The sequence below is a fragment of the Manis pentadactyla genome, chromosome 2 (genome assembly GCF_030020395.1).
Source record: "Manis pentadactyla isolate mManPen7 chromosome 2, mManPen7.hap1, whole genome shotgun sequence".
NCBI classification, from domain to species: Eukaryota; Metazoa; Chordata; class Mammalia; order Pholidota; family Manidae; genus Manis; species Manis pentadactyla.
The window spans coordinates 1,131,874-1,159,848 of record NC_080020.1 but is presented as its reverse complement, the minus strand read 5'-3'; the positions used below and the strand labels follow the sequence as shown (position 1 = coordinate 1,159,848).

The 27,975-nt window shown below is 42.2% G+C and overlaps 1 protein-coding gene across 3 annotated transcripts; it reads right to left on the bottom strand.

Moving 5' to 3' along the window:
* Window positions 1-203: 203 nt before the first annotated feature.
* On the bottom strand, window positions 204-22,128 carry VPS36 (vacuolar protein sorting 36 homolog). 3 transcript variants are annotated; one of them, XM_036904898.2, is made up of 14 exons: window positions 21,972-22,128; window positions 15,967-16,035; window positions 14,590-14,660; window positions 11,920-12,034; window positions 10,812-10,901; window positions 10,001-10,087; window positions 5,957-5,989; window positions 5,761-5,838; window positions 4,999-5,133; window positions 3,505-3,570; window positions 2,128-2,192; window positions 1,454-1,538; window positions 474-550; window positions 204-389 (listed from the first exon to the last, which is right to left on the bottom strand). In XM_036904898.2, the coding sequence occupies exons 1-14, from the start codon at window positions 22,065-22,067 to the stop codon at window positions 296-298; spliced, it is 1,161 nt and encodes a 386-aa protein (XP_036760793.2). In that variant the 5' UTR covers window positions 22,068-22,128; the 3' UTR covers window positions 204-295. The 3 variants fall into 3 exon arrangements, with proteins under 3 accessions (XP_036760793.2, XP_036760795.2, XP_036760794.2); XM_036904900.2 differs by lacking the exon at window positions 21,972-22,128 and adding an exon at window positions 20,471-20,784; XM_036904899.2 differs by lacking the exon at window positions 4,999-5,133.
* Between the last annotated feature and the right edge of the window lie 5,847 nt (window positions 22,129-27,975).

Here is a 27,975-nt window from a genome sequence, read left to right as displayed (position 1 = left end):
ATAATGGTCGGCTCTGAGGATCAAGTTGAAATCTGCCATATTTCAAGTCCATCTCTGAGCGGACTCCGTGACTGTGGCATGACTTTAGACTCATACTGGCATTCATTTTTTGTATTTCCTGTATTTATCCAAAATAAATTTCTTGGATATTATTTAGGGAGAATTTAAAAGGGTTTTATATTATATTGTGAGGTTCCAGTAAATTCCGTTTATCCGAGTTTACTTTCAGCTCAGTGTCATACAACTTCTACATGATGCAAGTATATGGATGAGAAGTATTTCAAATGCAAAACCCTCAGCTCTGTGTCATAAATAAGTTTGGGTAAAACCGCAAGCCTTCCACTGAATCGTCCCGGCAAAGATGGCCCATCTTCTCTGCAAGCAGCAACCTAGGAATCAAGGGAAACCCGCGGTCACCCGCCCGTTCGGAAACACAGACCCGATCGGTGATGCGGAACGGGGACCTCCCTTACCTCTCCTTGGCCAGGAGGACAGACATGCCCACGAGCTTGGCAAACTCTTCCGAGGTGAGGGATCCCTTTTCTGAAACCTAGCAGAAACACGTGGTAATTCAGACCACCAGGGCACTACCCTGGAAGAATGCCTCCTAGTGCACTTAGGAAATAATTTCCTGACTGCACTGAAATCCAAGGGAGAGTCCCAACAGAACTCCTCACTGATGTTTACTTCTAAGGACGCGGAGGGCCGGAGCCGGCAGAGGCACCGTGAAGCCTCTCTGATATGACAAGGGCAATGTGCTGAAGCCTAAGAAGGACTGCGAAATTCTGCGAATGAACAAACAGTAAATTCTAATGAATCTGAATTCACGTTACATGCTCCAGTGAAGGAACAAAACATACAGGTTTACTTTTAAATATGTGGCAGATATATCTATGGTCCTGGGATTCCGTCTAGTTTGAAATAAGCTAAATAAATGTGAGTTACTCACATTACATAGGCTCTCCACAGAGGCTATGAAGGCAGTAATAGTTCAAGTATCTTAATGTGTCATGGCAGCAGTTCGGCTAATAAAATCAATCTAAAACAGTTGCCTTCCATATTTTTTAAAGCAATTATTTCATAAAACAACTTGTGATATTTGTAATTCTGCTTAAAGTGTTCTGAAAGAAAAAGTTCACTCATGGGCAACACTTTGATTAACAAAGTTAAAACCTGTCCTCAAAACGGAGCTTCAGAGGAAAAGAGAGCGCCTCGCTAATTCTGATTCTCCTTACCTGTAAGACACCATGAATGCTGGGAAGTTTCAAAACCGTTTCAAAGTATAATTTTGATTAGTATTTACTCATTGGTAATGATAAACTATTTTTTATTGGGTCTGCAAACACTACTTTTTAGGAAAGTTAAATTTAAAAGGAAACCCTGTTTCTCAAGTTGCTAAGCACTGGGTCCTGGCAGCAGGCGCTAGTGATCAGCGGATGCCAGGTTCACATACCGTCTCCAAGGCCGAGGCCACCATTTCCTCTTCCCTGTGGGACTGAAGCTCAATCACCATGACACCACTGTCAAAAACCCGGAGCCTGAAGATCACAGATGGGAGAACAAAGCGTGAGTATCTGGACCTGCCACCGCGACGGAGGTGCACGTATTCTTTACTTTCTTTTTGACCAACTATAACAAGACAACACTTATAACAACCACAAAAGCAACTAAGGCACAACAGAAAAGCTCATGAATAAGCAGTTAATAAATTATGGGCTATAATCCACATACTCAGTAAAATGGTTACTTTTTTTTAACCTAAGGATAAGGAAAATACAGTTCAGAGCGGAACATCTGCAGTTCTCAGTCTGGAGAGACTAATAACATGGAACTGATGTCTAGGAAAGGACTGGTTACCCCGACCTTGTGGGGTGAGCCCTCACTCTTATCTCACTGCCCCTGATCAAGAGTCCAGCCGAGGAGCCGGCTCAGGCCACGCCCAGCCTGGCAAGGATGGAAGCTGGGAGCCAGACGGGCTGGTGGTGCCAAAGGAGCGTGTTCACATGTGACCCCAGGAGGGGCCGCGGGCCGGCTCCCCACGCAGGATGGGAGAGCGGGCAGGGCGGTCCTGTCGCCTGTCTGCGGGACTCTGGCTGCACGGCCGTCTTCCTGTGGGGGTTCTTTTACCTGAGAGGCAACTTCAGTGCTTCCAGCATCTTGCATGCATTCACCAAGTCTTCTGGTGAGAGCAGCTGATGGGAGAAGAGCCTGGTTTACACCGTGAATTGATAGAGTGGTGCTATATAATTATACTCATCACAAAAACAGACAAGGAAATCTAAAACGAATTATTTATCGAGGATTTTAGGCAAAACATTTTAAGAAGCAGAGACTTGTATTCATTAAAGCAGTGCTATACCTACCCACAAGAAATACAAGGCAAATCATTATGTAATTTTAAATTTTCTAGTAGCCACAATAAGAAATAAGTGAAATTAACTTTAACACATAGATCAAAAAATTCATCATATGACATATAAAAATTGTTAATGAGATAGTTAACATTTCTTTATTCTGTATGTTCTAAGTCTTCTAAACCTGGCATGTAACTTATACTTAGAGCACATCTCAATTTGCACTAACCACGTTTCAAGTTCACAGTGGTCACATGTGACTAGCTGGCGGCTCCCCTGCCAGACCATGCAGCCTCAGAGCATCAGCCCAGGGGGGTGGCTGACAAGCACAGATCTGAGGCACAGAATGGGTCTGGAGCCAGCCCAGGCTGGGTCCAAATTCCTGTCAGACCCTATCTCCAGGGAAGCCTTGGTCAAATGATTTAATCTTTTAAGCCTTAATTTCCTCATCCCCAAATCATCCCCCAAGGGAGATAGTAAAAGTAGCCACCTCACCGAATTACAGGGGGTGAACAAGAGGTGCAGAGTGCCTGGCAGATAGTAAGTACTCACTGGCGGCAGTTATGACGACCATTCAAAACACAGCAGAGGACTGGGCTGAGCTCTGCAGACACGCATCAGTCACCTGCACAGAGGTGACTGCCGACATGGCAATACCGTGTTTGACCCCAAAGGTACAGAGCCCTGGGCGGAGCCTCGGCAGGCACGGACTCCTGGGTGCAAAGGGCAATGAGAGCTGAGCGGCCACCGCTGTTTCAAAGCCGGGGCAGAGCCGCGTCCCCCCCTATTGTTCACAGGCAGTCTGAACCCAAGCCACCTGACTATCCCAGACAAGAGGCACCCTACACAACCTCACTAATCACAACACAAACAGAATGTTGAGCTGCAAAGCATCAGTCAGTCCAGACCTTTCGGAAAACTGAGTCCCAGAGAGGTTAAGTAAGCTATTCAAGGTCACTCAGCAAATCACTGGCAAAACCAGGAACAGAATACACCTCCTAGACTCCAGGGCAGTATTCTTTTCAATGCACCACATTTCAAAATATTTTTAATATTCATAACCCTTCCTCAAATTGTATTCACTGGAGGGCAATCTGTATTGTATTAGGAAAGTCTATAATTAGTTAAAAGAGTATTCAAACACTCTTACTTCCATTCCTCGTGCTCGGTTTACTAAGCAATACACCTCTGTGAGTGACATTATTCCCCCTCGTTCCTATTAAAATACGAAATAAAAGAATTATGTTATAATTAGCACCAGTTAGCACTTCTCACAGAAATCATAATCAGAGTGAAATCAGAAATCATAAAATTTCTTAAGAAGCTTTTAAAAACTACATTTACACACAGGAGAACTTGTTCAGATACCATGAGGCATTTCAAATTAATATTCAGACTTTAATGTCATTATTGCTGTTTATCATTTACTTAAATGAAAAGAAAGGCTCTACACCATGGTTCAGAAAGTGTGTTTAAATGTTTCAAGTTATTCCAGCTAATAAGTGGAGAATAAATTACAGAATTAAATAAGAGCATCACCAGTTTACAACCCTAATGAAACAGCAGATCTAGACAGGCACTGCCCGTGGCTGCTAACGTCACTGAAAAAGGGCAATCAGACGCTGAGCACCTCCTGATGGAAATGCATGGCACCCCCATGAGATGCACTGGTGAGCAGGGGGAACTTCTGGATGTGACCACCACTTCCAGGGAATACACAGGACAGGGAAGCATGTTAACATGCAGGTTAGCAACACCCAGGCCCTGAGACACTCCGTAGATAAACGACCAGTTTCTCCAATGAAAAAATTATGTGGGGGAAAAAAGAGATGGGACAAGGGGAAACTGTGGAATTCACACTAACTTGAAACAAATCAACCAATTACAATGGTTCTGATTTGAACAAACTAAGAGAGAATGTGAACACTTAGGTATTTGATAATATTAAAAATTATTTTTAACTTTTCAGGTGTGAAATGGGATTTAAATATACATTTAAAGCATCTTTATCATTCTAATGACATATTGAAATATTTACAGATAAAGTGATGTGATGTTTCGGATTTACTTTCAAATAATTTTGAGTAGCTCTCACTAGCCTCAGATGTGACAATTTGAATGTAACAAAATGATAATAATTTTGAGTGGGGACTGGCTTACACATGCAGCTGGATGATAGACACATAGGAATTCATTATGGTATTTTTTTTATCATGTTTGATATATCTCTTAATATAAGTGCTTGAATAACTAAGTTTTGATTGCCTGAATAATGTTAGATTAGAATATGAATCTGTATTATGAAATTTTTAATAGTATACTCTGTCTTAAGACTAGATATGTACAAATTTATCTAAATACACACAGGTAACATATTTCCTTTTGAAAATAAGATGAGAAAAGCTTCATATCAAATACGTTTAGAAAGTTATAGATATCTGAAATAGAAAGTGAAAAGAATTTAGAAAACTACTGACAAAGAATCCAGTAATAAGTATACTGAATTAAATATTCCTGAAAGAAAAACACACATGTTGGTTGAACAGAAACCACATTATGAAAGGAGTTATGCTTATGCTAAGATTGCTGATGATGTGGAAATAATTTGAGACAATTTAAAAGGCCCACTTTGTCTTTCTTTTACCTCTAAAGGCGCCTGCAATATTCCAGCCAGCTGTCTGGCCAGCTGCATGTGGTACTGAGTGCCTGAGCCGCAGGTTTCCCTGGTCACTGGGTTGGCTATTCCCATGCTCAGCAAATAGGACTTAAACCTGATGGTCTGTAATAAGAGAAGAAAATGTACAGAAAGACTATGTAGAATTGGTCTCTTCACCGCAACATCTGAAATTCTTCCATCATAAATTCAATTCAACTCAGTTATTTCTCCACCTGCCCATTTCTTCTACCATGTTTCTGTATCGTGAGCTCTAAAAAAGTGGATTCTCGTAGGTCCCTGCATAAATCTAATTATTCTTCTTCCTTCTCCTGTCTTGGCATCTGATACTCCATTTACCTCCCCAGTTTGGTGCGAGAGACTTAGAGAGCAGCTGTGCCATATTTATGCCAACCGAGTGACACGACTGAGAACTGAGGAAGGAAAATGGCTGTGACCAGGCTGTAGACCGAGTGGGGCCGACATCAAACCGACAGCTATGCGGGAAACAGCTGTTCCATACACACATCAGTATTTTCTATGCCCAAGAAAAGGCTGTGTGACATGTCCTTTACTCCTACTGGAGCTAACAAGGTTTTTATGGTTGACTTTTTGTTCAGCACTTTTCTATGTCCTCAAGTCCAACAAGAAATAAAATACTACATTAAGAAAGCAAGTTGGTAAACTGCTAAAACATTATTGCGTTGCATGTGTGACCTAGATCTCAAGACCGTGAAAAGGCGATGCGTTTACCTCATCTTCTGTGATGTCTCCTTGCTTGTCTTTAATCTTAGTAGCAATTGATTTTGATAACTCCACCATTTCTTTAGCCTGTTGAGGGAATAGTAAAAGACTGGAAAGAAGTAATCTCCCCAGTGTTTGCTAACAAAGACATGAGAAAACCGTTACACAGTCGGTGCGCCGTGTCAGGGGTGTCAGAGACACATACCTTGACCATTAGCTTGCTGAGGTCTTCAAAAGCCTGAAATGAGAAACGAGTTGTGTTGCAATCTGTCCAAAGAATTAAAACATTTTAAAACAATGAAGCACTCTATTTTCTCCCCTATGATAAAAACTTAGGAAAATTTGCAAATATCTATTTATTTATGTATTTTCATAAGTAATAAATCTACCTTATTCTGAGAATTCAGTTTAGTTGAGAAACCACAAGTTTTCATAACAAACCACAAAAAACTTCACTTTTTCAAAGAGCAAAGTTATTTTGATTACACAAAAAGGTGACATAAGTAACAGTTCAGAAAATACTATTTACTGTTCTTTGACACAAGCAAGAAAATTTGTCATTGTTATTCCCAAAACCATTTCCTGATGGGAGGCCAAGAGTCAAGGGCACTGTAAAGCTTTCCTGGGTGAAACAGGCAATATGCAGCCTCAGGAATACGTCTTTGAGCTCAACAATTCTGGTTTTAATAGCAGCTGTGATTTAACTGAAGCCATAAACCCGTCTCTGAATACTGATTTATTTTGTAGTTTGGATATAGTGGGTAGGATCTCACAAAAGAGAAGCACTCAATATCACCAAAACATATCTAAATAAAACCCAGCAATTATTTAATTTACTCTAGTGAATATATACTTCAAAGGCCTCTTCAAGCTTAATCAGACATATTTATAATAAATGTATTTCAAATTATCAAACATACACCTCAAGGGCAGAGTACCTTCTGGCTAACAGATGTTATAACTGATGGCAACAGATGTTATTTTTTAAAACCAATTAAGCACCTTACTAACCAAAATAAGTTTCAGAACACGTAAAATAGTGTCAGTGGGCTCTTATTAGCTCAGTTACATGCAGGGAAGTATCCCCACCTGCTAGAGCCTTTGCTGAAAGAATAGAATGTCAGTCTAAGATCCTTATGGCCGACTATGGTTAATGCTGAAAACAAAGGGGAATGTGCACACACCTAACAGGAATTTCCTCAGATAAACAAAAGGCCTAAACTCTGGATTCTTATCAGCAACAGCCAGCAGCTGCAGGAAGCCTCTGTGGGAAACTGCGGCTGCAGCTCTGAAGCGAAGTCAATGCTAATGTTTAAATGGAAGGTAAATCACACGCCAGCCTAGTTTTTCCAACATAGAACACACCCTGAACACACTTCGATTTTTACTATGAATACACAAAATTTTAGATTTCTTTTATCCATGTAAAGAAAACTATTAAGACAACACTTTTAAAGTTGTATATGGTAAATCATAGAAAAAACATGCTGAAAGTGATGAGTCCACATAAAAGACAAAAATTAACCCTTATTGCTTATAGTCCATAAAAAAGCACAAATATTTTAGTGCCTCAGAGGAATCTCCTATAAAATGTTTACGTGATTATAAAACACCAATAAAATCTTCTGCATTTCTATTATTATTATAAAATTTGGAATTAACCAGCCATCCAAAAAATGAGTGGAGAAACAGCCTACGATAAAATTAATGCAAAATAAGATGTATGGGCCCCTTCTATTATTTTATCTGCCAATTGACATAACCTCCTGTCCCTCTATCACATCCATCGTCTTATCATGAAGCACTTTTATTAAAAAAAAATCCTAGCTCTTTCCACTGAAAAGGTCTAGAAATAATGATAACCCAATGGAGACACATATGCCTTAACAGAGTGTGGCTTTGATGTACTGTTTCCCACTACAACAAACCAGACCAGAGTTCTGAGGATGGTAGAGCTGGGGCAGGAAATGTACAGGAAGGTCCTGGAACTTCGGTCACACCAGACAGTAAGGAAACTACCAAGGCCCGGGTCACATCTAAAGCACTCAGGAGCCAGCCTGAAGAGGTTCCCAATGGCCAAAGACAGGACAATTTGAGCTTTAAACAGGATAATAATTGTAACTGATTGAAATTCATCAAATATGTTAAAATTCATGAAATCATAATATGTTAAAAAAAACCCTAACTAGTCACTTTGGAGGATAAGGAACCAGTTTACTAACCTGATGATAAAGGAAAACCCACTTACCCTGCCCTCCCTTAGGAATTCTGTCCATGAGTAGCCAAACAGTAGATGGGTGGATGTATCGCTTTAAAAAGTATTCAGCTGATCACCATTTGCAACCACGACCAAACCAACAGGTACGTGCACTGAACACTAACAGCTGCTAACGTTGCCAGAAGAGACGCGTGCCTCCTGGTGAAAGGACGCAGCATCCCTAGGCTTACCAAAGGGACCAAACCCAGGACCGCTGGTGCCTCCGGGTCCAGATGCCCATTTGCAGGAAACACACAGGGCAGAGGAACAGGCACAACCTCACCATAAACATGTCATCAGCAAAGCCTAACCTACGGGCACTTAACAGCTCAAATGCCCTTTGTTCCTCGTCGATCACCTATATGTGTAGACTCAAGACGCTGAGAAGGAACTGGTGGTTACCATGAGGGGGCCTGGGGGGGAGGGGGCGCAGGGCGAGGGAGATGAAGGGACACACAAATCCCCAGTCTAACAGAGGCTGACTGCGGGGACGGCAGGGCAGCACGGGGGACACAGCCAGTGACTCTGTCACATCCTGTGTCAACAGGCAGTAGCTGCACTAGAGCGGGTAAGGATCTGATCGTGTGGGTAACTGGTGAGCCTCTGTGTTGTACACTTTAAACTAATACAAGATTGTATATCAATAAAAAAAAACCTACACTTTTAGTTAGTGGGCCCAGAGTAAGTATCACGATGGCTAATCTAATGTGTCAACTTGACTGGATCACAGAGTGCCCAGTCTTTGGTCAGACACCGTTCAGGGTGTCTGTGAGGCTGGCCGTAGGAGGTCAGCATCTGAACGGGTCCAGTGAGTTGAGCAGACGGCCCTCTTCAGTGCAGGGGGCAGCATCCAGGCTGCTGAGGGCTGGAAGGAACAAAAAGTCGGAGGAAGGGAAAAGTCGCTCTTTCTCTGCCTTCCTGAGCTAAGACCTCAGCCTCATCCTGCCCTTGAACTGAATGAAACCTAACCCCATCCGGGCTCTGGTCCTCAGGCCTTCGGACTCCAGAATTCCCATCACCAGCCTTCCTGGGCATCAGCTTGCAGGTGGCAGACGGTGGGACTTGTCAGTCCCCACAACCCCATGAGCCAGTTCCTTACAATGAGCCTCACTGCATATGGCTGTGGATCTATCTATACAGATATGTCTATATAGACAGAGATAGCAGTACACTGATGTCTATGTCTCTCCCATTGGTTCTGTTTCTCCAGAAAACTTTAAATAATACAGGTATTCAATAAATATTTGCAGTTTAGACTTTATTTGGTTGACACACCTCTTTGAAGTTCTATGAACAGCATGAATCAATGGAATTTTACTTAGAAAGCATTATAAAAAAACAAGGGATTACTTCATAGAATAATTTCATAAAAATGCAAGACCATTTTTACATAAGCATGGGAAAACCAATGATGTGTTTCGATGTATTAACTCACCGCAGACTCTTCCCTAACTATAGCTCTTTCCCCTCACTTGAATTTCTGCATAGATGAGGTTTCAGAGAGCCTGTAACGGGCCTGCTCAGGGTTGCTCTCCTGGTAGGAGAGGTAGGCTCGTCCGCCCCACTCATACTGGCTGTTTCTGGCCCCCGAGTGGCCATCAGCATGAAACTGTGGAGTCCGCCCGGGGGGAGAGCCACAGACCAGCACTTTTCCCTCAACCAAGTCAACCAAATGTCCAGAGTAATTATTCAGAGGACTCTGAATTCAGTAGGAGTACCTTCCAATCAATCCAGCTTAACTTTAAAATTTACACACAACAATCATGTTTTTTAACATCACAGAAAACAAACTTGCATTTCTCTTTTCTTCTTTTTGGAAAAGGTTTTTAATCTATGCCTTGGCTAAATCATGCCAACCCAAAGTAGACCTAGTAAATGGAATAAGAGAATTTGTGGGTCCAGGAAAACAAAACCATTCCATACAGAATGGAATTAGTCACAACTGTATCCCAAAGAGTAAACACAAACAGCTGAAAACTTGTGTAAAGTTACCTCAGAAATGTTTCTGTCAGTCTCTTTCCTTTTTTCTTCCAATTTCCTTTCAATACCCACAATCCCTACAGCCCTTATTCTTCCTGCCTGAAAAACAAGAGTAGAAAATAAAACTCACAGAATAGGAAGGACACGGTCTTTTGTAACCCACCACTTTGCACTTTCAATGACTGGAAAGGGCCCACAAAGGACTGAAGCAAAGCAGACAATTACATCCCGTTTCCTCCCAGAATGCCTGTCAGTTTCTTGCCATTGATAGTGATCCTCAATCTTTATAAAGAAAAACTGCACATACCATAAATGGCATATTTTGTGCTGTGTTTCATATGCACATTAAATATCCTATTCATTTTTGTTCTTTGGCAAACTATTATCTATGCATCATATACTCAACAGGGTCTCACAAGTACAAAAATTTGTAGTAAAATTTTAGTACTTGACAGTTATTATATAAGCTACTTGCACACATTTGAGTGTCTGTCCATAGTTGGCGATCAATTTAGACTAGCCTGGAAAAGGCCACCCACAGGTGTTGTCTGTTCTCTCGATCCACACCGACTATGAAGAACAGAATGCAGGGAGCAGAATCTAACCTCTGCCACCCCAAGAATTCCTCCGGTAAGGAGGCATTTATATTTACTAAGTGTATACTATCTACAGAGCACTAAATTAGGTTCTGTGAAAATAAATTTTCAAATCAGAATATCATTGCTTTGTTTCCATCAAGTTCTATAATCACAGAAGTCTCCTCCCTTAATGGGGATGTAAACACAGAGCTAAAAACATTGGATTAAGAAGTTTTTTAAAATACCTGGGGTCCTCGATTTGTTTGTAATGACTGGGTCACTGGCATATTCTCCCATCTCCTCTGTGTCATTTCCTCTGATAAACGCCTGTAAAACTGTTAAGCACATACACACTCCATGAGTCAGGTTGTTGCGTCCTTGTACAAATCGTGACTGAACGTTTCTTCAATTGGAAGTTCTGTTCAGTCATTTGCAACGAGCCTAGAGTTCTCAGAGACTTCAAAGGAAATTAAAGGAAGTTCTTTTCTTGGACCAACTTCAGAAAATGCAAAGGAAAACAAAGAAGGAACTGACCTATATAAAGTGAGCCATTCTCAACAGAGAGAAGCGTGACGATGAAATGAAATAAACAGACTTAAATAATCCTGCATATGTGAATTGTTTTCAATCTATAGCAAAACAGACATTAGTGCCAAGAAAAATATACAACCATTACCCTGAAGCTAACACAGAGAATAATTTGTCTAGTTAAAATGTAAAGCCATAAGCCGGGGCCAAACCATGCCTACACTCCCAAAAAATGAGCTATATTTTTCAGCTACAGTGAGAACAACTTCAGTGGGTCACTTATTTCTGCTCAGTGCCCAGTGTGAGGGGCACAGGGCGAGGAGTCGGAGAAGAGCCCAAGTAATTCATGACACAGATGGGGAGATACACACACACTTCTCAGTGTGAAGAGTACTTATTATCAGAATATATAAACTAATATGCTAGGAATATGTATTTAAGGGATTAGACTGATATGGAATTGAAGGCAGACTGCCTGCTTTGAGGCCGGCGAGCCTTCAGATGGAGGCAGTTTAACATTCCACGGCATTATATTCCATGTCCCTTTCACCAGACTATACCCCTGAAAACGTTACTAGCAGCCTAATGACATGACTTAGCATTTCCAGCCTCTGCTCTTTCCTTTTGACGCCTTCCTGCATCCTGTTCCCACTAAAACCTAAACTTCATATTCTCCACTGATAAGGCTTCAGATATCGTAACAATTTTACTGTAAAAATACGGTGAAACCTGGTATGTTGTACAATATCGCCTTCCACCATATGAACAGACAACCAAAATACAAACACCCATTCCTAGGCCAGTTTCACTCACAGAGGAACTCACCTCGATCTGGCCATGTTCTTTGAAGGAGAGTCGGATGTAAGAGTTCTTACTGCTCTGGAATGGACCAGGCTCTCTGTTAGGAGGAGCTGGGTGAAGATGAACCACTATTTTGGCACTGAATGAAGAGCAAAATGTAATTTATTTCATTGCCTTCTAAAAAATCACAATTCTGTTTTCATAACTTTTAACATATTTCAGACCACTTTTAAAATTCATGTAGAAACAAAGGACCCTGAATGGAATCCTTTTAAATTGAAATTGCATTAACTCAGTGTTACTGAACCTTTAAGAAATGCTTTCACTTAAAACTTCCAAGCTATGAACCAAAAGTTCGAGTTACTAGCTCTATAGAGTAAATGAAAATGTGGTTGTAGGAAATAAGTTCAAAACAAATTACCAAATTTGGGGTGGTTTATGATTTTCATTTGTGATTAGGGTTTTCGATCTACAGTCATCCCCAGAGGTTATCAGGGGGCCTATAATTTCTGCCAAAGCTGCTCATGTGAAAACAAAATGTGTGGAGCTGGCAGCAGATACTTTATTAAAACTCCATCCAAAACTAACATTCTACAGTGTCATGTTTGGAAAATGTCATTCAGTCAACAGCATGATCTAGAAAGATACCCAAGAGCAAAAACAATTCTCAAAATACTGCTGCTCTAGGAACACAAACTGCCACTATCTTTATGACTCCCAGTACCTGCAGTGCTATTAAAAATGTCACAATATTTGTTCAGATTTCTAAGTCTTTTTTCCTTTTTTCCCAACCCACTCAATAAGCAATCTTTTATAAAGATTAGCAAAACCAAAAAACTCAGTTGCGATATACACAGCTTACAGCTTTTTCTTTCTCTCCACATTATAGATTCACTTATCACTCAACCTTTTTTTTGTTTAGGCCAAACAATTGCCTAAATACTACTGTAAAATGGAGATGCCATGTGTGGGGCCTCTCACTGCAACAAATGCTTTGAGCAGTGAACCAGGTCCCGACTCGGAAGGACTCTATCTGTGCTTTGTGGAGAACATCTTCGAGGGGGGCCAGCAAATAAACTGCGCAGAATCACAGGACTGTTTGAAATGAAATGTCAAGTAGAGTGACAAAAATCTGACAACAAGGATAAGGTGACTGAGCAAAAAGCATTATGCAGTCTTTAAAATGAAAGAAATCTTCAAAATTTTTTAATGAAAATACCTAATTTTGTCAATGGAAACCCAACAAAAAGCTAAAAGATTATGATACAAAATGAAGTTTAAAAATCCTACAATCAGCACAGAAGATCCATGCCATTTTTTTCAAATATTCATTTCTTAGGTCATTCAATTATCCGTATTTCAGCCAGTTTAAAATCCACTAAACCAAAGCAGCATCTTGGGCTCAGAGATGTTAGTTAAAAGGTGAGAATATATACACACCTTTGAATCAATGAGGGGCAGTAATCATTTAGAGGAAGGAGCTGGGGGCTCAAGACAACATTTGAGAAAGGGTACTCGGGCATATTACTGACCTCCTCACTGGAGATGTTTAAAAATAAGACACTAATGTGAAGGTAAATATTTTAAATATTTTTGTTACAGAGTTTAGATTTCCTTGGAACACAGCAGAGGAAAACTCAAAATGATATGAAACACCCCTGAAGTTTTACTTTGTGGAACTTATTAAGAAAAGCAATACATACAAATATTGAATCATTATGTTGTACACCTGAAAAGAATATATTATTATATGTCAATCATACCTCAATTTAAAAGAAGAACTACAAAGATGGAGAAGAGTGACAAGGGAAAAATATAGAGAAATGGCCTCTAAAAATCTGTGCCTTTATTAATCTTTTCAAAATGTCAGTTAGTTCCCTTTGTGCTAGCCACACAGTAAGGCATGCGCTGCACTGCCAGTGAAGGTCAACATTTGTTTAACTTCTGTTTAGGCATCTAGTTTTGCTAAAGCTCAAGGTCAGCCGGCATGGAAAAAAAAATTCCCTATCAGCAGTATTTGTTCCTGAGTTGCTTTCAATTACACGCGCTTAAAATGTAAGGCCAGAACGTCTGATAGACCTGAATGAACATAAACATCTTAACCTGTGGTTCACACCAGGGGGACCACGTCTGCGGTGCCTGGACAGTGCATCTTGTGTATGCCCTGGTCTGATTATAAACAGTGGCCCTGATTACGCTTAGTTATTGTCCCCCTTGGAACCCTATTACGACACTAAATAAACACTAATATCTAACAAAACCAAAGTTGAGAAGCTTAACGGTCAACCAGAATTAGGAGCAAAGTCAGTTATTTTTCTCAGATGGGTCATTTCTGATTTTCAAGTACTGAGTGGCCGAGAGGCAGACACGTAAAGGCATATATCTAGGGAAATGTATACAGTGACCACTGGCCGAAATTATGTATTACGACCCAAGGATATCGCAGCAAACCTTAACATCTGATCCACGCTTTCAGGAAGATGCACATGCATCTACGAGTCTAAGGTAGGAAAATACTCTCAGGGGGGCTCCTGACCAACAACTATTATTTATAAAGCTCCAAAACACAATTGTTAAAGATTCGCTCCCACATATGCAGTTGCGGCGCAGCACTCAAGTCAGCCAAGTCCGCGGCAACAGCGTGACTGGGGACGACGGTTGCGCGTGACGGCTGTGATACAGAGACCTGCTCACCTCTTCCCAATTCCAGCTGCCTGTTCTTCGATGAACACGATCTGGGAGAGAGGGATGGCCATGCAGCACTCCTGGAAGGTGAGAGACAGAAAACACGATGCAGGAGACTCATCAGAAATCCCGTTTTATGGCATTTAATAGAGTGCCATATACTTTGAAGGTTCTTGATAGTAAAAACAATAATAGTAATGTTATTTAAAACTCAGTAACTTTATGAAAACTTTTTACCTATAATATATTCTTACATGGCAAACAAACTATAGAACTGGTAAATAAAAACAAATTTAAGGAGTGTGTTAAATGGTTTTTCTTCTTTATAATTTTCTGTACTTCGCTCACCTACCTGCAGTTAAATTTTCACAGAAAATATGATGTAGCTTCCCCTTATGAGTGCATTTAATTTTAAAAACTATTATAAATGATTGGCATTTAATGGGTCTAAGGATTTCTAAAGTAGCCTTTTTATATGATAATCAAAAAATTATACTAAGATTAATTAATTTTAAATCATGGTTTATGGACTCCTATCCCTGAAAAAGATCTCTTTCCTAAATGTATATTTCTTTTAAGAGAATCAGGTAACATTAATAGTTCTAAGGCATGAATTACCAAGAAGGGCAATATTGCCACTAAGGGAGCAGAAACTGGTTCTTGGGGTTCAAAAAGTGTCTTAGACTTCGCACGGATAATAGCCTTTCAGAGAGCCTCAGAATAGTATATGGTTTATCTGTGGATTAAAATGTCATGGGGAAGGCTGCAATTATAAAAACCATGTAGGAGATTGCTTATTTTACTGGCAATCCTAGAGAAGTTACACACACACATACTTTCAAGTTACAGATCTTTGGAATTATAAACAGAACTTGTTCTCTCTTCCCAGAAACAAAACTCCGGGGGGGTTCCTCCTCCAGTTGAGCGACTGGGAGGCAGCTCTTCCCAATGTCTAGGTGAAAGCGTGCACTTGACTGCAGACCTATCCTGATTCTGAACAGCAATCGGGGAGAATCCTGAGGATGAGCTTTTATAAGGATCCTGACAACTGGAGGGAGAACTATTCCCATCCCACGCAGAGCAGTCTAGTGCGGGTCAGGGTCCAGCGGGGGTTCTAGAGGCCAGAGTCCCCGGGGCTCTCCCCTCTGTAACTACAGGCTGCCCTGCCCTGAGGGAGGACCGAGGCCCTGGCCCCTCCAGGCACTGCATGCAGGGGATCAGATGGGTCACTCTCTGGACACTCTGAAAATGAAAATGTACTGCACTTATTTATAGTTTTTGCAGAAAGGAGGAAGGAAGGGAGGGACGGAGGGAGGGAGGGAAGAAAGAAAAAAAGCTTCCATGACTTAAAACCTGGAACAGACGCAAACAAAAATTGTGTCTTACATGATTTTTCTGATCTCTCCAAATGAGTCGGTGTGTACTAAGAAGGAGGGTTCCAGCATCAAATTTTATCTGGAAAGACAAGATCATCACAAAATATTGATAATGTGTCAGTCAGTGGTGGTCCAGATTTTCTTCCCCATGAATTACACAAAAGTAACTTAATCACATAAGCATTTTAGAATTAGACTTATCACAAATTCAAGAGAAGTAAGGCTATGTATTTCACAACTTTATATACAGACTTGCTAAAATTAGGAAAAAACTGAAAACAAATTAGATTGGAACAATAAGGGGGTGGTTAAATCACATATGATACATTCACATTACGGAATCCACGGAGAGGTTAAACAGAACAATGAGGTACAGCTATATGGACTATCACAGGCATAGTGGGGAAAAAGCCACTTACAGCATATTACACACAATGTAGTCACATGGATAACAGGTAGATAGAGAAAAACTGCCATATCCTCCAAACTACATGTGAGATATATATACGTGTGTGCCTACAGACATACACACACACGAAGTGGTAGAAAAAGGCCTAAACAGAATACTCAGTGATCTGTTAACAATGACTATCTCAGAAAAAGTGTGAGGGAATAGAAGAAGAGAATCAAAGGACCCTTTTAAAACAATACACTTTATATTGACTGAATTTTTTACTGTGAGATCAAGTTCTTGTATAACAGTCGTATAATTTTTAAATAGTAATAAAACCCAGAAACAGACAAAAACATACAAACGTTAAGTGTGGATGGAGTTCAATCAATGGTACTAGGACAAATGGGTTGCCAGAAGGGAAAAAACAAACATGAAGTTGGATTTATACCCAACATACTGCACCAAAATACATTCTAGATGGGTCAAATATTTAAGCTAAAAAAAAATTATAATAGTACTAGGAAAAATCACGACAATTTAAAAAACAATCTCAGCATTGAGAAGGTCTTTCTAAGAAAAGCATTAAAGCCATTAGCATTAGAGGAAAAGATCGATCAATTCCACTCAACACACAGGCACACAAACTCTCCATACCACCAACAGCAAAGGGGGCAGACTGGGAAAAATAATTGTAACTCACATCAGAGACAAAGGGCTAATTTCCTTGATATGTAAAGTACTGATTATTATGAATCAATGAAAATACAGCCTGCAATCCATCGGAGATAAGGGCTGTCTATTAACAGAAAATTCACAGAAAAAGAACTATAAATGACTCTGAAACACATTAATAGCATTGGTAGATGTCCAACCTCTCAGATAATAATAAAAAGGCAAATTAAGAGAACATCAAATACTCCTTTCATCCATGAGCTTGGCAAAGGTCCAAAAGTTGGGTGACATTTTGTGCTGGTGAAGTGGTGGGGAAATAGGCAATTGCACACGTTACTGGAGGGGCAACTCTATGGAGAGCAATGTATTAATATTGATCAAAACTACAAATACACATATCCTTTGAGGCAGTAACTGCACTTCTAGGAATTTATCCCACAGATGAATTCACACAGGCACACAATGATATACTACTAGGTTGTCAGTTGCTATTTGTTAAGAGCAAAAGGTAGGAAGCAATTTAAATGTCCGTCAAGAGAAAATGTGCACCCACACAATGAGTCAACTACTCAGTCATTAAAATGAATGAGAGATTCTATGTATTCATTGTATTTGATAAAATCTAAGATGCCATTTATTATAAGATGCATCCTGATTCCAGAGTTGTTAAAAGAGGGGCAGGAGAGGCATGTGCATTTAGAATTGATGAAATATGGTAAATTCTCCACAGAGAATAAGTGAAGAAAAGCAAGATTGAGAATTTTGTCTGCGTAGTATATTACAAATTTATATTTCAAAAAGGAGAAAACAATCTGCTTTATACCAATAGCTGTGTATGGCACACACGCACAGCTCTCTAGAATGACGTGCAGAGGCCTGAGCATGAACAGAGTCAGGGGGAGACTTTGGACTTCATACTTTTTGTGGGTTTTGAATTTGTACCATGGGATTGTGTCACCTACTCAAAACATAAATGTAAAATGTCTTTCAAAACTATCTGCAATCACCAAAAAATGCCAGTTAGGTCTTTATGGCCAAACCTTTAATCTTCATAATTCATTATTACACACTGAATATTACATAAATAAGCAAATCTTAGAGTTGGAATCCAAGAGATTAATACATCAAACCTTTTTTTCATTTCTGTTAAAGTCAAGAAATACATTGGAGGTTTCTATTAACTCTAATTACTAGAAAGAGGAATTTGCCATAAGGTAGGGCTTGCTAGTATTCTTCTGAGGAATAATTAGTTATTTCAGAAGTTGTAAGGTTGGTCCCATTTATAAGGCCGCCTTACAACACAAAAACTCAAAGGAAAGCATTTTAGTGAGGGTCCCCTTGATTACAAACAATAACCCTTTTGAGTTTAAAACAATGTGGTTAAATGTTTGTTAAGTCAACAACCAATTAGAAGATTATTATATAACATTCGTAAATAATAACCATAAACTTAATTATGTATGCACTTGGGGCTTAATATATTCATGATATTAATATAGAAAAAAGTAGTTTAAAATGGTATACCTAGCACAATTACATACACACACTGACTGCCAAAAGGAACTGTTCAAAAGTAGCAGGATTACTGATTTATGTCAAGTTTCTTTTGGCTTACCCATATTTAACAACTTTATTCTTTATCTAATTAAAAAATTAAGAAAATGCATTATAAGCATATGTAACTTTGTGCAACTCTGAGATGTATATACATTATTTTTGGTTAAACCAGACATATGCAGAAACACTTTTTTGGGGACAAAAAAAGTCCTTGTATAATAAATGACCAACACACTTTTGACATACATTTTTAAAAATTATTTTCTAAGAGTAAGTTATGACTGTATTGCTAATGTCTTCATATTAGTAAGTATTCAATAATATGTTGATAAGCTTTCATGGTGGCAGTCCTACCCAACTGCCCAGTTTAAATGCCCTCTGGGAGCAATATTCTGCCAAAGCACTTCAGCACCTCAAAGAAAGGACTTCACCAGCCCCGTGTTTTCCTCTGAATCAGAATTAAACATATATGCTCCGAGCACTTAATTCAGTATGGCTTCAAATGTTCTGGTTCAGCTTGTGTATGCAAAACCAAATAAATGTGTTTAAGATGTTTTTTAAATCTTTTTTGCCAATGAGTAAGATTTCTGTTTTGCAAAAGCAAGTATTTTACCAACTGACGAGGACATGGTGCTACAGGAGAGCATGAGTTCTTTCCCACTTCGGCTTCCCGAAAGGGTGTGAATTTAAAGCTGAAGCCAGGTGTGTCAACTGACAATGGGCAACGTAAAACGTTGCCGCTCTAAATGAAGAAATTGTGTAATAGTTCCTGTCAGGGATTCCAGGGCATCATGAGCTAAGCCTGACAGGCGAGTTTAGGCTGGTGAGCTCTACCACCCAGAGCAAGAATGATTTTAATTACTTCAACTCAGACATTCGCTGAATAAGCTCTTACCCTGTTTTGTTTTTATTTAACATTTTGTTACCAAGTAATATACTGTCCAAAATCTGGAAAACATTTTTTTTTAAAGCCTCAAAAAGTAAAGGAAATGGCCATAATCATCTCAGCTCAAGTGTGCATGTTTATATAAGTGTGTATGCATGCATGTATAATCTTTAGATAAAATGAGGCCACGATGTTTATAGTTTTATAACTTGCTGTTTTGGTCACTCAGCAGCCTATCATTAGCAATTCCTCACTTAGCCCAGGGCAGGTTGTATTTAACCACTCCCAGTGCTGGACATTCAGATGGCTTCCAATTTTTTCCTATACATAATATACAACATACATAATGCTGAGATGCACATCCTCAGTCATTATATTTTTACTATCTCATTATTTTCCAAGAATAAATTCCTAAAAGTGAAAATAGCTAACTGAAAGAAAACATCTTCTAAATCTTTAAGTATACATGCTCCCAACTTGCCATTTTACACACCATTAACCTTCTACACTATTTTATTTTTTAAGTTATCTTGATATACACTCTTATGAAGGTTTCACAAGAAAAACAATGTGGTTATTACATTCACCCTTATTATCGAGTCCCCCCCATACCGCATTGCAGTCACTGTCCATCAGTGTAGTAGGATGCCAGAGTCCTTATTTGTCTTCTCTGGGCTACACTGTCTTCCCCGTGACTCCGCACACACCATGTCTACACTATTTTTTAAATTAGGTGAGGCTATAGACGCTTCTGTGAAGTAAACAAATGACTGTCTGTGAATTAAATCTGTGAATTAAACAAATGAATTAAACAAAAGCACCGCCTACGAAAACAACACATTGCCTGGCGGTAATGGGTCCATGAAAACAGTTCCTATGTAAACAAGCAGGTACACCTTTATTCACAGGGGGCCCTTGGGTGGCGGGAAGAGCACATTCCACCCCACTAATTACTGACAGTAGGAGCTTGGAGAGGCTCTCCACCGAGGGTCTCGGCGCTCTCACCTCCAGGAGGATTCGGGGTGCTGGACATCACGGAAGCGTCTGGCAGTGGTGACCGCTGATTCGTGAAGCTCTGCAGCGCCCTGAACAAGCACAGGCTTTGGGGTTTGAGCCACAGAGATTTTTGACTCCTGTCCCTCCTGATAACTACCTCTGTGGATTAGAGTCAAGTGTCTCTCTGGGAGTTATTTTCTCTTTCAGTAAAACACTCACCTCATATGCCCATTGAGATTAAATGAGACCGTCTACAAAGCTCGCGGCCCATAGTAGGTACTTTAATTTGTTCACATATTTTACACACACAGGCCCGGAGGAACAAGGATGGGAGAGACAGACTGTCGGCACCCTAGAAGCGTCCAATGTGCTACTGGACAGCCACCTGCCCGCGCCCCGGGGACGTGGTGAGCAGAGCTCGGAAGACCGAGCCGGCTGAACCGCAGCGCCTGGTAGGGAGCCGGGGAAGGGTTCCGAGACCCGCCTGACCCGGTCTGGGCGCTGCCTGCAGGTCCTGCGTCCCGGGGGCCCTGGGGTCCGGAAGCCTCCCGGCAGAGGCAGGAGGCAGGGAACAGGACCGTCCCCCGGAACCCGTCTGGCCCTCGGCGGGACCAGGCGGTGGTGGGGCGGCGCAGCGCGGGCCCGGGGCGGTGAGCAGGCCTGCGTGCCCGGCTTGGGCCGGGTCATCACTCTCCACAAGACCAACGGGCTGCTAGCCACGGTTTTCCCATGACTCTATTCTCGGTGCTCCGATTCCTACACAGACTGGTCCGCCAACGGGGGCGCAAAAGTCCAAGGAAAAACTAGAAGGTGCTGGCTTAGCAAAGGCTTTCCATATGCTCGTAATAAGAGCTCTTATTTTTTACCTACTTTTAAAATTAAGGTATCGTTGATATACAATCTTAATGAAGGTTTCACGCGAGGAACACTGTGGTCACCACATTCACCCATATTACCAAGTCGCCCCCACCCACTGCAGTGCCTGTCCGTCCGCGGGTGGGACCCACGGCCCGGGTTTGCTCCGCCTGGAAACTCGCGCAGCCGTATGCGCGGGCCGAGGCGTCCCCGACGCGCGCCCAGGAAGTCCGACGAGGCGCTCCCGGAAGGGCCGCGACACGGGCGCAGGGGCGGCAGGCAGCCCCGGGAACCGCAGGGCCAGCGCTTCCCACTTTCGGGGCGGTGCCCACCCCGCGCGCCCAGAACGGGCCCGGGGCCGCCCGGCGGCGCGCACACGGCCGTATGTCCCGGGGCCTGCAGGCGCCCCTCCCGGGGCTGCGCTCGGCGCGCGGGCCGGCGCGTCGCCTCAGCCTCGTTCCCGAGCCCCCCCCCCGCGAGGCAGCGCCGCGCTCCGCAAGGGCGCGCACGGCCGCACAGCCTCCGCCAGGCTCTCCGGCCCGCCTGAGGTCGCGCGCTGACGGACCCCCGAGCGAGCTTGGGGCAGAGGGAGCGCAGCCCGGGGCCGCGGAGGGGCGGCGCCGAGCGCTCGAGGCCACCCCGGGCCGCCGCCTACCTTCTCCTCGCCGTCGTAGAGGCGCACCCCGCGCTGCTGGACCACCAGCGTCTCGGTGATCTCCAGCAGGCCGCTGGCCCACACGAAGCGGTCCATGGCCGCGCCTGGCCGGCCTGCGCGGGCGCCGCGGGGCCGAGAGCCGAGCGCCGGCAGCCGGCTGCGCCCCCTGGCGGCGGGCGGGCGGGCGGAACGAGCGCGCAGCGGGGCGGTGCCGGGGCGGGCCGCGCGCTGGGAGCGCCCCTGGCGTCAGAGCCGGGTGCCGCCGCGCGGCGGGGCCTTCCCGGGGCGCGGCGCGCTGTCCGCGTGCTGCCCCGCTCCGCAGGCTACCCCACCGTGCTGCCGTGCGTTAGAGGCTGCGAAGAGCACGACCTTGTTTTGCCGAATGACCTCCTCGCCCGAGTCGTTACGCAGCTGCAGTCAGTACGCAAGCGCTGTTTTGTGTCCCTCTCTTTGGTCCCATTCAGGTCACTTTCATTGACCGTGTCCAGGACCCACGCAGGCTCATGCATTTACGCAGTATTTAAATGCTACGTGGCTCTCCTGCGATTTACCTGTAGGCTGAGTCCGCGAGCAGGTCGCTGCCACCGGCCGGGCCTCTGCCGCCGTCTCTTTCATAAGATTTACATATTTTGCATTATAAATGGAGCGCCTCTATTTGTACTTCTACAACTGATACTTTTTCCTTTTAGCGTATTTTCTCAGATGTCTTCCCACCGTTGAATTAATGCTTTAAGGTTTAATGAATTAAACCCGTTTTTGAGAGCCTGCTCGTTATTGAGGACGCAGCTGGTTGCAGCGCCACCAGAGAATCCGCCTTTCCCGGGCCAAGCAGCCCTGGCTACGTGAGACATTATCATCCTTCGCTACTTGGCAGTTTATTCTTGTTTCATTTTTTCATTTGTAGATGAGGCTTTTTCTCAGCACGATTTAATGGAAAGAAAATAGTTGTCCTGAAGAATGGCTAACACGGTATGAAGCTGGACAGCCTCCACTTCAGAACTAGGAATACTAATTTAGACCAAATTAACACCGGGGAGCAGAGGCGCAGAAACGGAGGGAGAAGGAGCCCCACCGGGAGGGTGGTGTCCCAGAAGCTGCGTGAAGAGAGCTTATCAGGGAGAAGGAAAGGTGGGCCCTGAACGATCCTGCTGACGCCCAGCGCCTGGGGAAATGAGGACTGATCACTGCTTATACCACACAGAGTTGTTCTGCGTGGACGAGAGTGGGTTCAGTGGCGTGGTGGGAGGAAAAGTCTGAATGGAGTGATTTTACAGGAGAAAAAGAAGCGAGCACTTGTAGACGTGGAATACACACAACTGCTTAGAGCTCTGCTGCAAAGGGGAGCAAAGAAAGGCCTTGGATACAGGAAGGGAAAGAGGCTGAGAGAGTTTGGTTGGTTTGCTTATATGTTTAGAGTTCTCTTTACAGTCTTGTTTTTTTTCACTTTTTTTTCCTTTTCATTCTTAATGAAGCTCTTCTATGACATCCCTGAGTTCTGCACTCCACAGTAGCCTGCTATTACTAATTCATGTTTTTCCTTCTCTTTTAAGCCACAGTTGCCTGGTGTCTCATGACCTCTCTTGCCTCCATATAGCAGTGTATGTGAGACCCCCTGCCAAACACTAAAAATGAACACTAAAAATAAACTTTTGTCATTAAAAAGAAAAAAAAAGGTAACATACAGCATCTTAGTATATAAACTTTAGTCCAGATAATTTCTTGATGCTCCTCCCAGTGAGAAGTTGTATGATCTGAGTTTCAGGAAGACGAGTTTGACTCAGTACAGCAAAATGCTTTATAATACTTGAAATTCCAAGATGAGAAAGGGCTGCCTCTGAAATCATGGGTTCCTTTTCCCAAAGGCCACACGGTGACTTACTGGGGACCCTGTAAGTGATACAAACTCAGACTGAACATCCATGGTTCCCACTAAAGACATTTTACAAAGCCCTGTGCAAATAATATGAAAACTTGATTGACATGGGTGTTTGGAGAATATAAATGTTCAAATTAACTCTGGAAAGAATTTTTAAAACCTAAGTTGAGAAAGTTATCAGAGTTACAAAACATACACACACAAGCAAACAAAAACAAACCAGAAAACACTTCATGACCAAACAGTTGAATAATGTTAAACCTTGACAGAATAATTATTTTACCACTTAAATTTTTCCAGAGCACAAAGAAAGTTTCCAAATTCTATTTATGAAGCCATAAATCACTGGTTCCAAAACCCAACAAAAATATAATATAAAGAGCATATAGAAAAGGATCATACATTAAGAATGCAATAGCATTCTATAAAATGTTAGCAAAAACAAATAAGCAAAATATTAAAAGAATGGTAGAGCACAGTTCAATTATAATTCATCTGAGTGCAAGTACAATTCAATATTAGGAAATTATTACCAAAATTCAGCCAATTAAGAGATCAAAGAAGAAAACTCAAATGATAATCAAAAAATAATAGTAAAAGACATTGACACAAGTGAACATATATTCCTAATTTAAAAAAAAATTCCTAGGAATAGATGAATACTTTCTTGACACATTGAGGATCTTGTCCAAAAACAACTGGTTAATTTCCTCCCTGCCTCCCTCCCTCCCTCCCTCCCTTCCTTCCTCCCTATCCTCTCTTTTGGATTCTTTTATTTATTTAGGTATAATTGATATACATTAAAACTTGCAATTACTTGTAAAAACCACTTGTAGCTTCCTAAGTGATAAGAGCCCTCAGCTCTTGCTCTGGGGGCTCCAGGATGGGGCTGGTCACCAGAAAGACCCAACTGTGCCAAAAGCTGGGGCTTTCATCACACACCTGCCCCCCTTCTCCAGAAAGGGCCCTGGGGGCTGGAAATGGAGTCCACAACTGATCATGTCTATGTGAGGAAGCCTCAGAGAGCTTCCAGCTTGAGAACACATCCTCACCCAGAGGGTGATGCATGCCAGCTCCACAGGGACAGAGGTTTCTGCACTTGGGACTCTTCCAGACCTAACCCTATGCATCTGTTCATCTGTATCCTTTATCGTGCCCTTTCACAAACCAGCAAGCTAAGTGTCCTTCTGCGTTCTGTGAGCTGCTCCATCATATGAGTCAAGTGCAAGGAGGGCATCTCTGGCACCTCCACTCAGTAGCCAGCCAGTCAGAAGCACAGATGGTGACCTGGGCTCACCACTGGCACCTGAAGTGGCTTGGGGCGCAGCCTTGTGGGACTGAGCCTTTAACCTGTAGGAGCTGACATTCTCCCAGATAGTGTCAGAATTGAGTTAAATTGTAGAATCCCAGATGATGTCACAGAGAATTGCTTGTTGTGGGGGAAAAAATCTACATCAGTGACTGGAAGTGTCAGAGTGAAGGGTTCTGTGTAAAAATAAAGGAGACACAGAGGAAAGAAACACAATAGGGAAGACTGGGTCTTTCCTTACATAGGAAGGGAAAAACACTTTCTCCATTCTACCCATGGTGTTGTATCAGTATTTTGTTCCTTTTATTGGTGAGTAGTGGTCAGTTGTACGTCTGTGTCACAATTTATTCACCCATTCATCAGTTGATGGAGCTTTGGGTTATTTTCTCTTTAGGGCTATTGTGAACACAGCTGCCATCATTTGTGTACATATGTTTTCATTTTTCTTAGGTAAATACCTAGCAGAGTAATTCCTGGATCATATGGTAAGCACATATTTAACTTTATAAGGAACTGCCACAAGTGTTCTCTTAAGTAGCTATACCAGCAGTGTATGAGAGTCCCAGTTCCTTGACAAACCATGGTATTGTCTGTCTTTTAAATATTAGCCATTTTAATAGGTGCATAATGAGGGTATTTCATTGTGCTTTTAGTTGCATTTTCCTGATGACTAATGTTAGACATCTTTCCATTTTCAATTCCTATATCTTCTTTGATTAAATACAATTTTTCTTGCACATCTAAAAAACTGAGTTGTAAGAGTCCTTATTTATTCTAGGTGAAAAGTCCTTCATTAAATGTCTTGCAAATATTTTGTCCTTCTCTGTAGCCTGCCTTGCAGTTTTCCAATGTGCCTTGAAGAGCAAAAGGTCTTGTATGGTTTCTTTTATAGTTCAAATTGTTGCTATTTAAGAAATCTTTGCCTAACACAAAGTTGCTAAGATTTTCTACTATGTTTTCTTCTGGAAGTTTTATAGTTTGGGTTCTTACATTTCTGTCTGCATTCCATTTGAGGCTTATTTTTTGTTTGGTACAAAGAGTGAAGTAAGGGTCACAGTTAATATTTTGTATGTGGGTATCCAGTTGTCCTAGCACCATTTGTTGAAAAAAATCATCTTTCTCCTCTATTGAATTGTCCTAGAAATTTTGTAGAAAATCAGTTGGCCATAGAGGCCTGGGTATATTTCTGGAATCACTATTGTATTCCATTGATTTACTGATCTTCCATCACACCAATACCACACTTTACTGCAGCTTTATAATAAACCTTGAAATCAGATACTATTAGTCCTCCAACTTTGTTCTATTTCAAAAAATTGTTTTGCTTCTCTTGATACTTTGTATTTCCATTTAAATTTTAGAATCCTATGGTCAATTTCTATAGGAAAGCCTTCCAGGATTTTGATTGGGATGGGACTGAATAGATAACTTGGAGAGAATGGCCACCTTAACAACATAAAGTCTTCTAATCCATAAGCATATTATAGCTCTCCATTTATTTAGGGTTTCCTTAATTTCTCTTGGCAATATTTTACAGCTTCCCACAGAATGTTCCTGCCAGGACCTCCTGGCTTCTACATCCGATGGTTTCTTGCAGTAACAATCCTTCTACACTCTTTGGCACCCAACATTGGGCTATTCCCTTGTGTCCACACCCCATCTCTGTTTTCCTTCTGTCCCTTGCATTGTCCCACCCTGTTCTCGCACAGGCACGTAGCCTGTTTCACATGACCAAGAGGAACCACTGAAGCCTAAAATCAGTGGTCTTGGTAGCTTGCAGCTCCATGGGCAGCTGTGTTGGGGAAGACCTGTTCTGGGAGGAAACTTCCTCTTTGGATGGCTTAGGAAACAGTCTGCATTCCCTCCAATTGTGGGATGATGATAATTTTTAAATGTCTTAAATAAGATACCATTCTTGGAGTGGGTGAGGCTAGAGATTAAGGGAGAACTCTCATGTTGGAAAATTTATCAGCTTAACCGATTTTCCTACTCATCATCTCAGCCTATTGAGGCTTCCACAACTTTGAATCACTCTTTTTGCCCATTAAAAAAACAAAACACAAACACAAGTTCATGTAGCATAAAATCAACCACTTTAAAATGACACGTTCAGTGGAGTGAATCCATTCACAATATACAACGGCTACCTCTGCCTAGTTTCAAAACATTGCCAGCACCCCGAAGAGATCACCTTTCCTGTGAAGTGGTCTCCCCCCACCCCCCAACACCAGTCCCTGGCAAACACCAATCTGTGTGATGTCTCTGGGGATTTATCTATCCTGGATATCTTATATGAGTGGAATCATACAGGGCCAGGGAGCTTTTGAGGCTGGCTTCGTTCGCTTAGCACAATGCTTTGGAGGTTCTCCAGTCACTCTTAAAACTGTTACGTTCTGTTAAACCTTTCTCCATCACCTAACAGGAATCCCTGGTTATCCAACCTGTCTGACGAAACTTTAGTAAATAAGCAACGACCAACAGCAGCATGTGCACAGCAGTGAAGTCCCCATTGCGCACTTAGTGCTCCGAGTGGGCCTTCGGGGAACAGTCACACTGAACACGGCGCATTTCGGGAGGGAAAAACTACGGATATCCCGAACTGACGTCTTCATTGGCGGGATGCTACAGTGGGATGCTGAGAAGCCGAGAAAGACGGGAAGAACCGACCGCAGTTGGGAGTCAGCTCAGAGGCCTCCGACGGATCAGCAGAGGAAGAACGCGCATCCTCGCGGTCCCCGCGTTTACAAGTGCGGCCTCCCTGCAGGGGTCAGGCCTGCGGACCGGGCAGGACCCCCGCCGAACACCAGACAGGCCCACCC

What these genes read in the sequence shown, in the direction of transcription:
- VPS36 (XM_036904898.2), bottom strand. Translation starts at nt 22,067, where the DNA reads ATGGACCGCTTCGTGTGGGCCAGCGGCCTGCTGGAGATCACCGAGACG. An exon ending in GCAGCTGGAATTGGGAAGAG is followed by an intron (nt 12,035 to 14,589) that starts GTGAGCAGGTCT and finishes CTCTTCATTCAG; the next exon opens with TGCCAAAATAGTGGTTCATC. An exon ending in TCAGCAAGCTAATGGTCAAG is followed by an intron (nt 5,839 to 5,956) that starts GTATGTGTCTCT and finishes TTCCCTCAACAG; the next exon opens with GCTAAAGAAATGGTGGAGTT.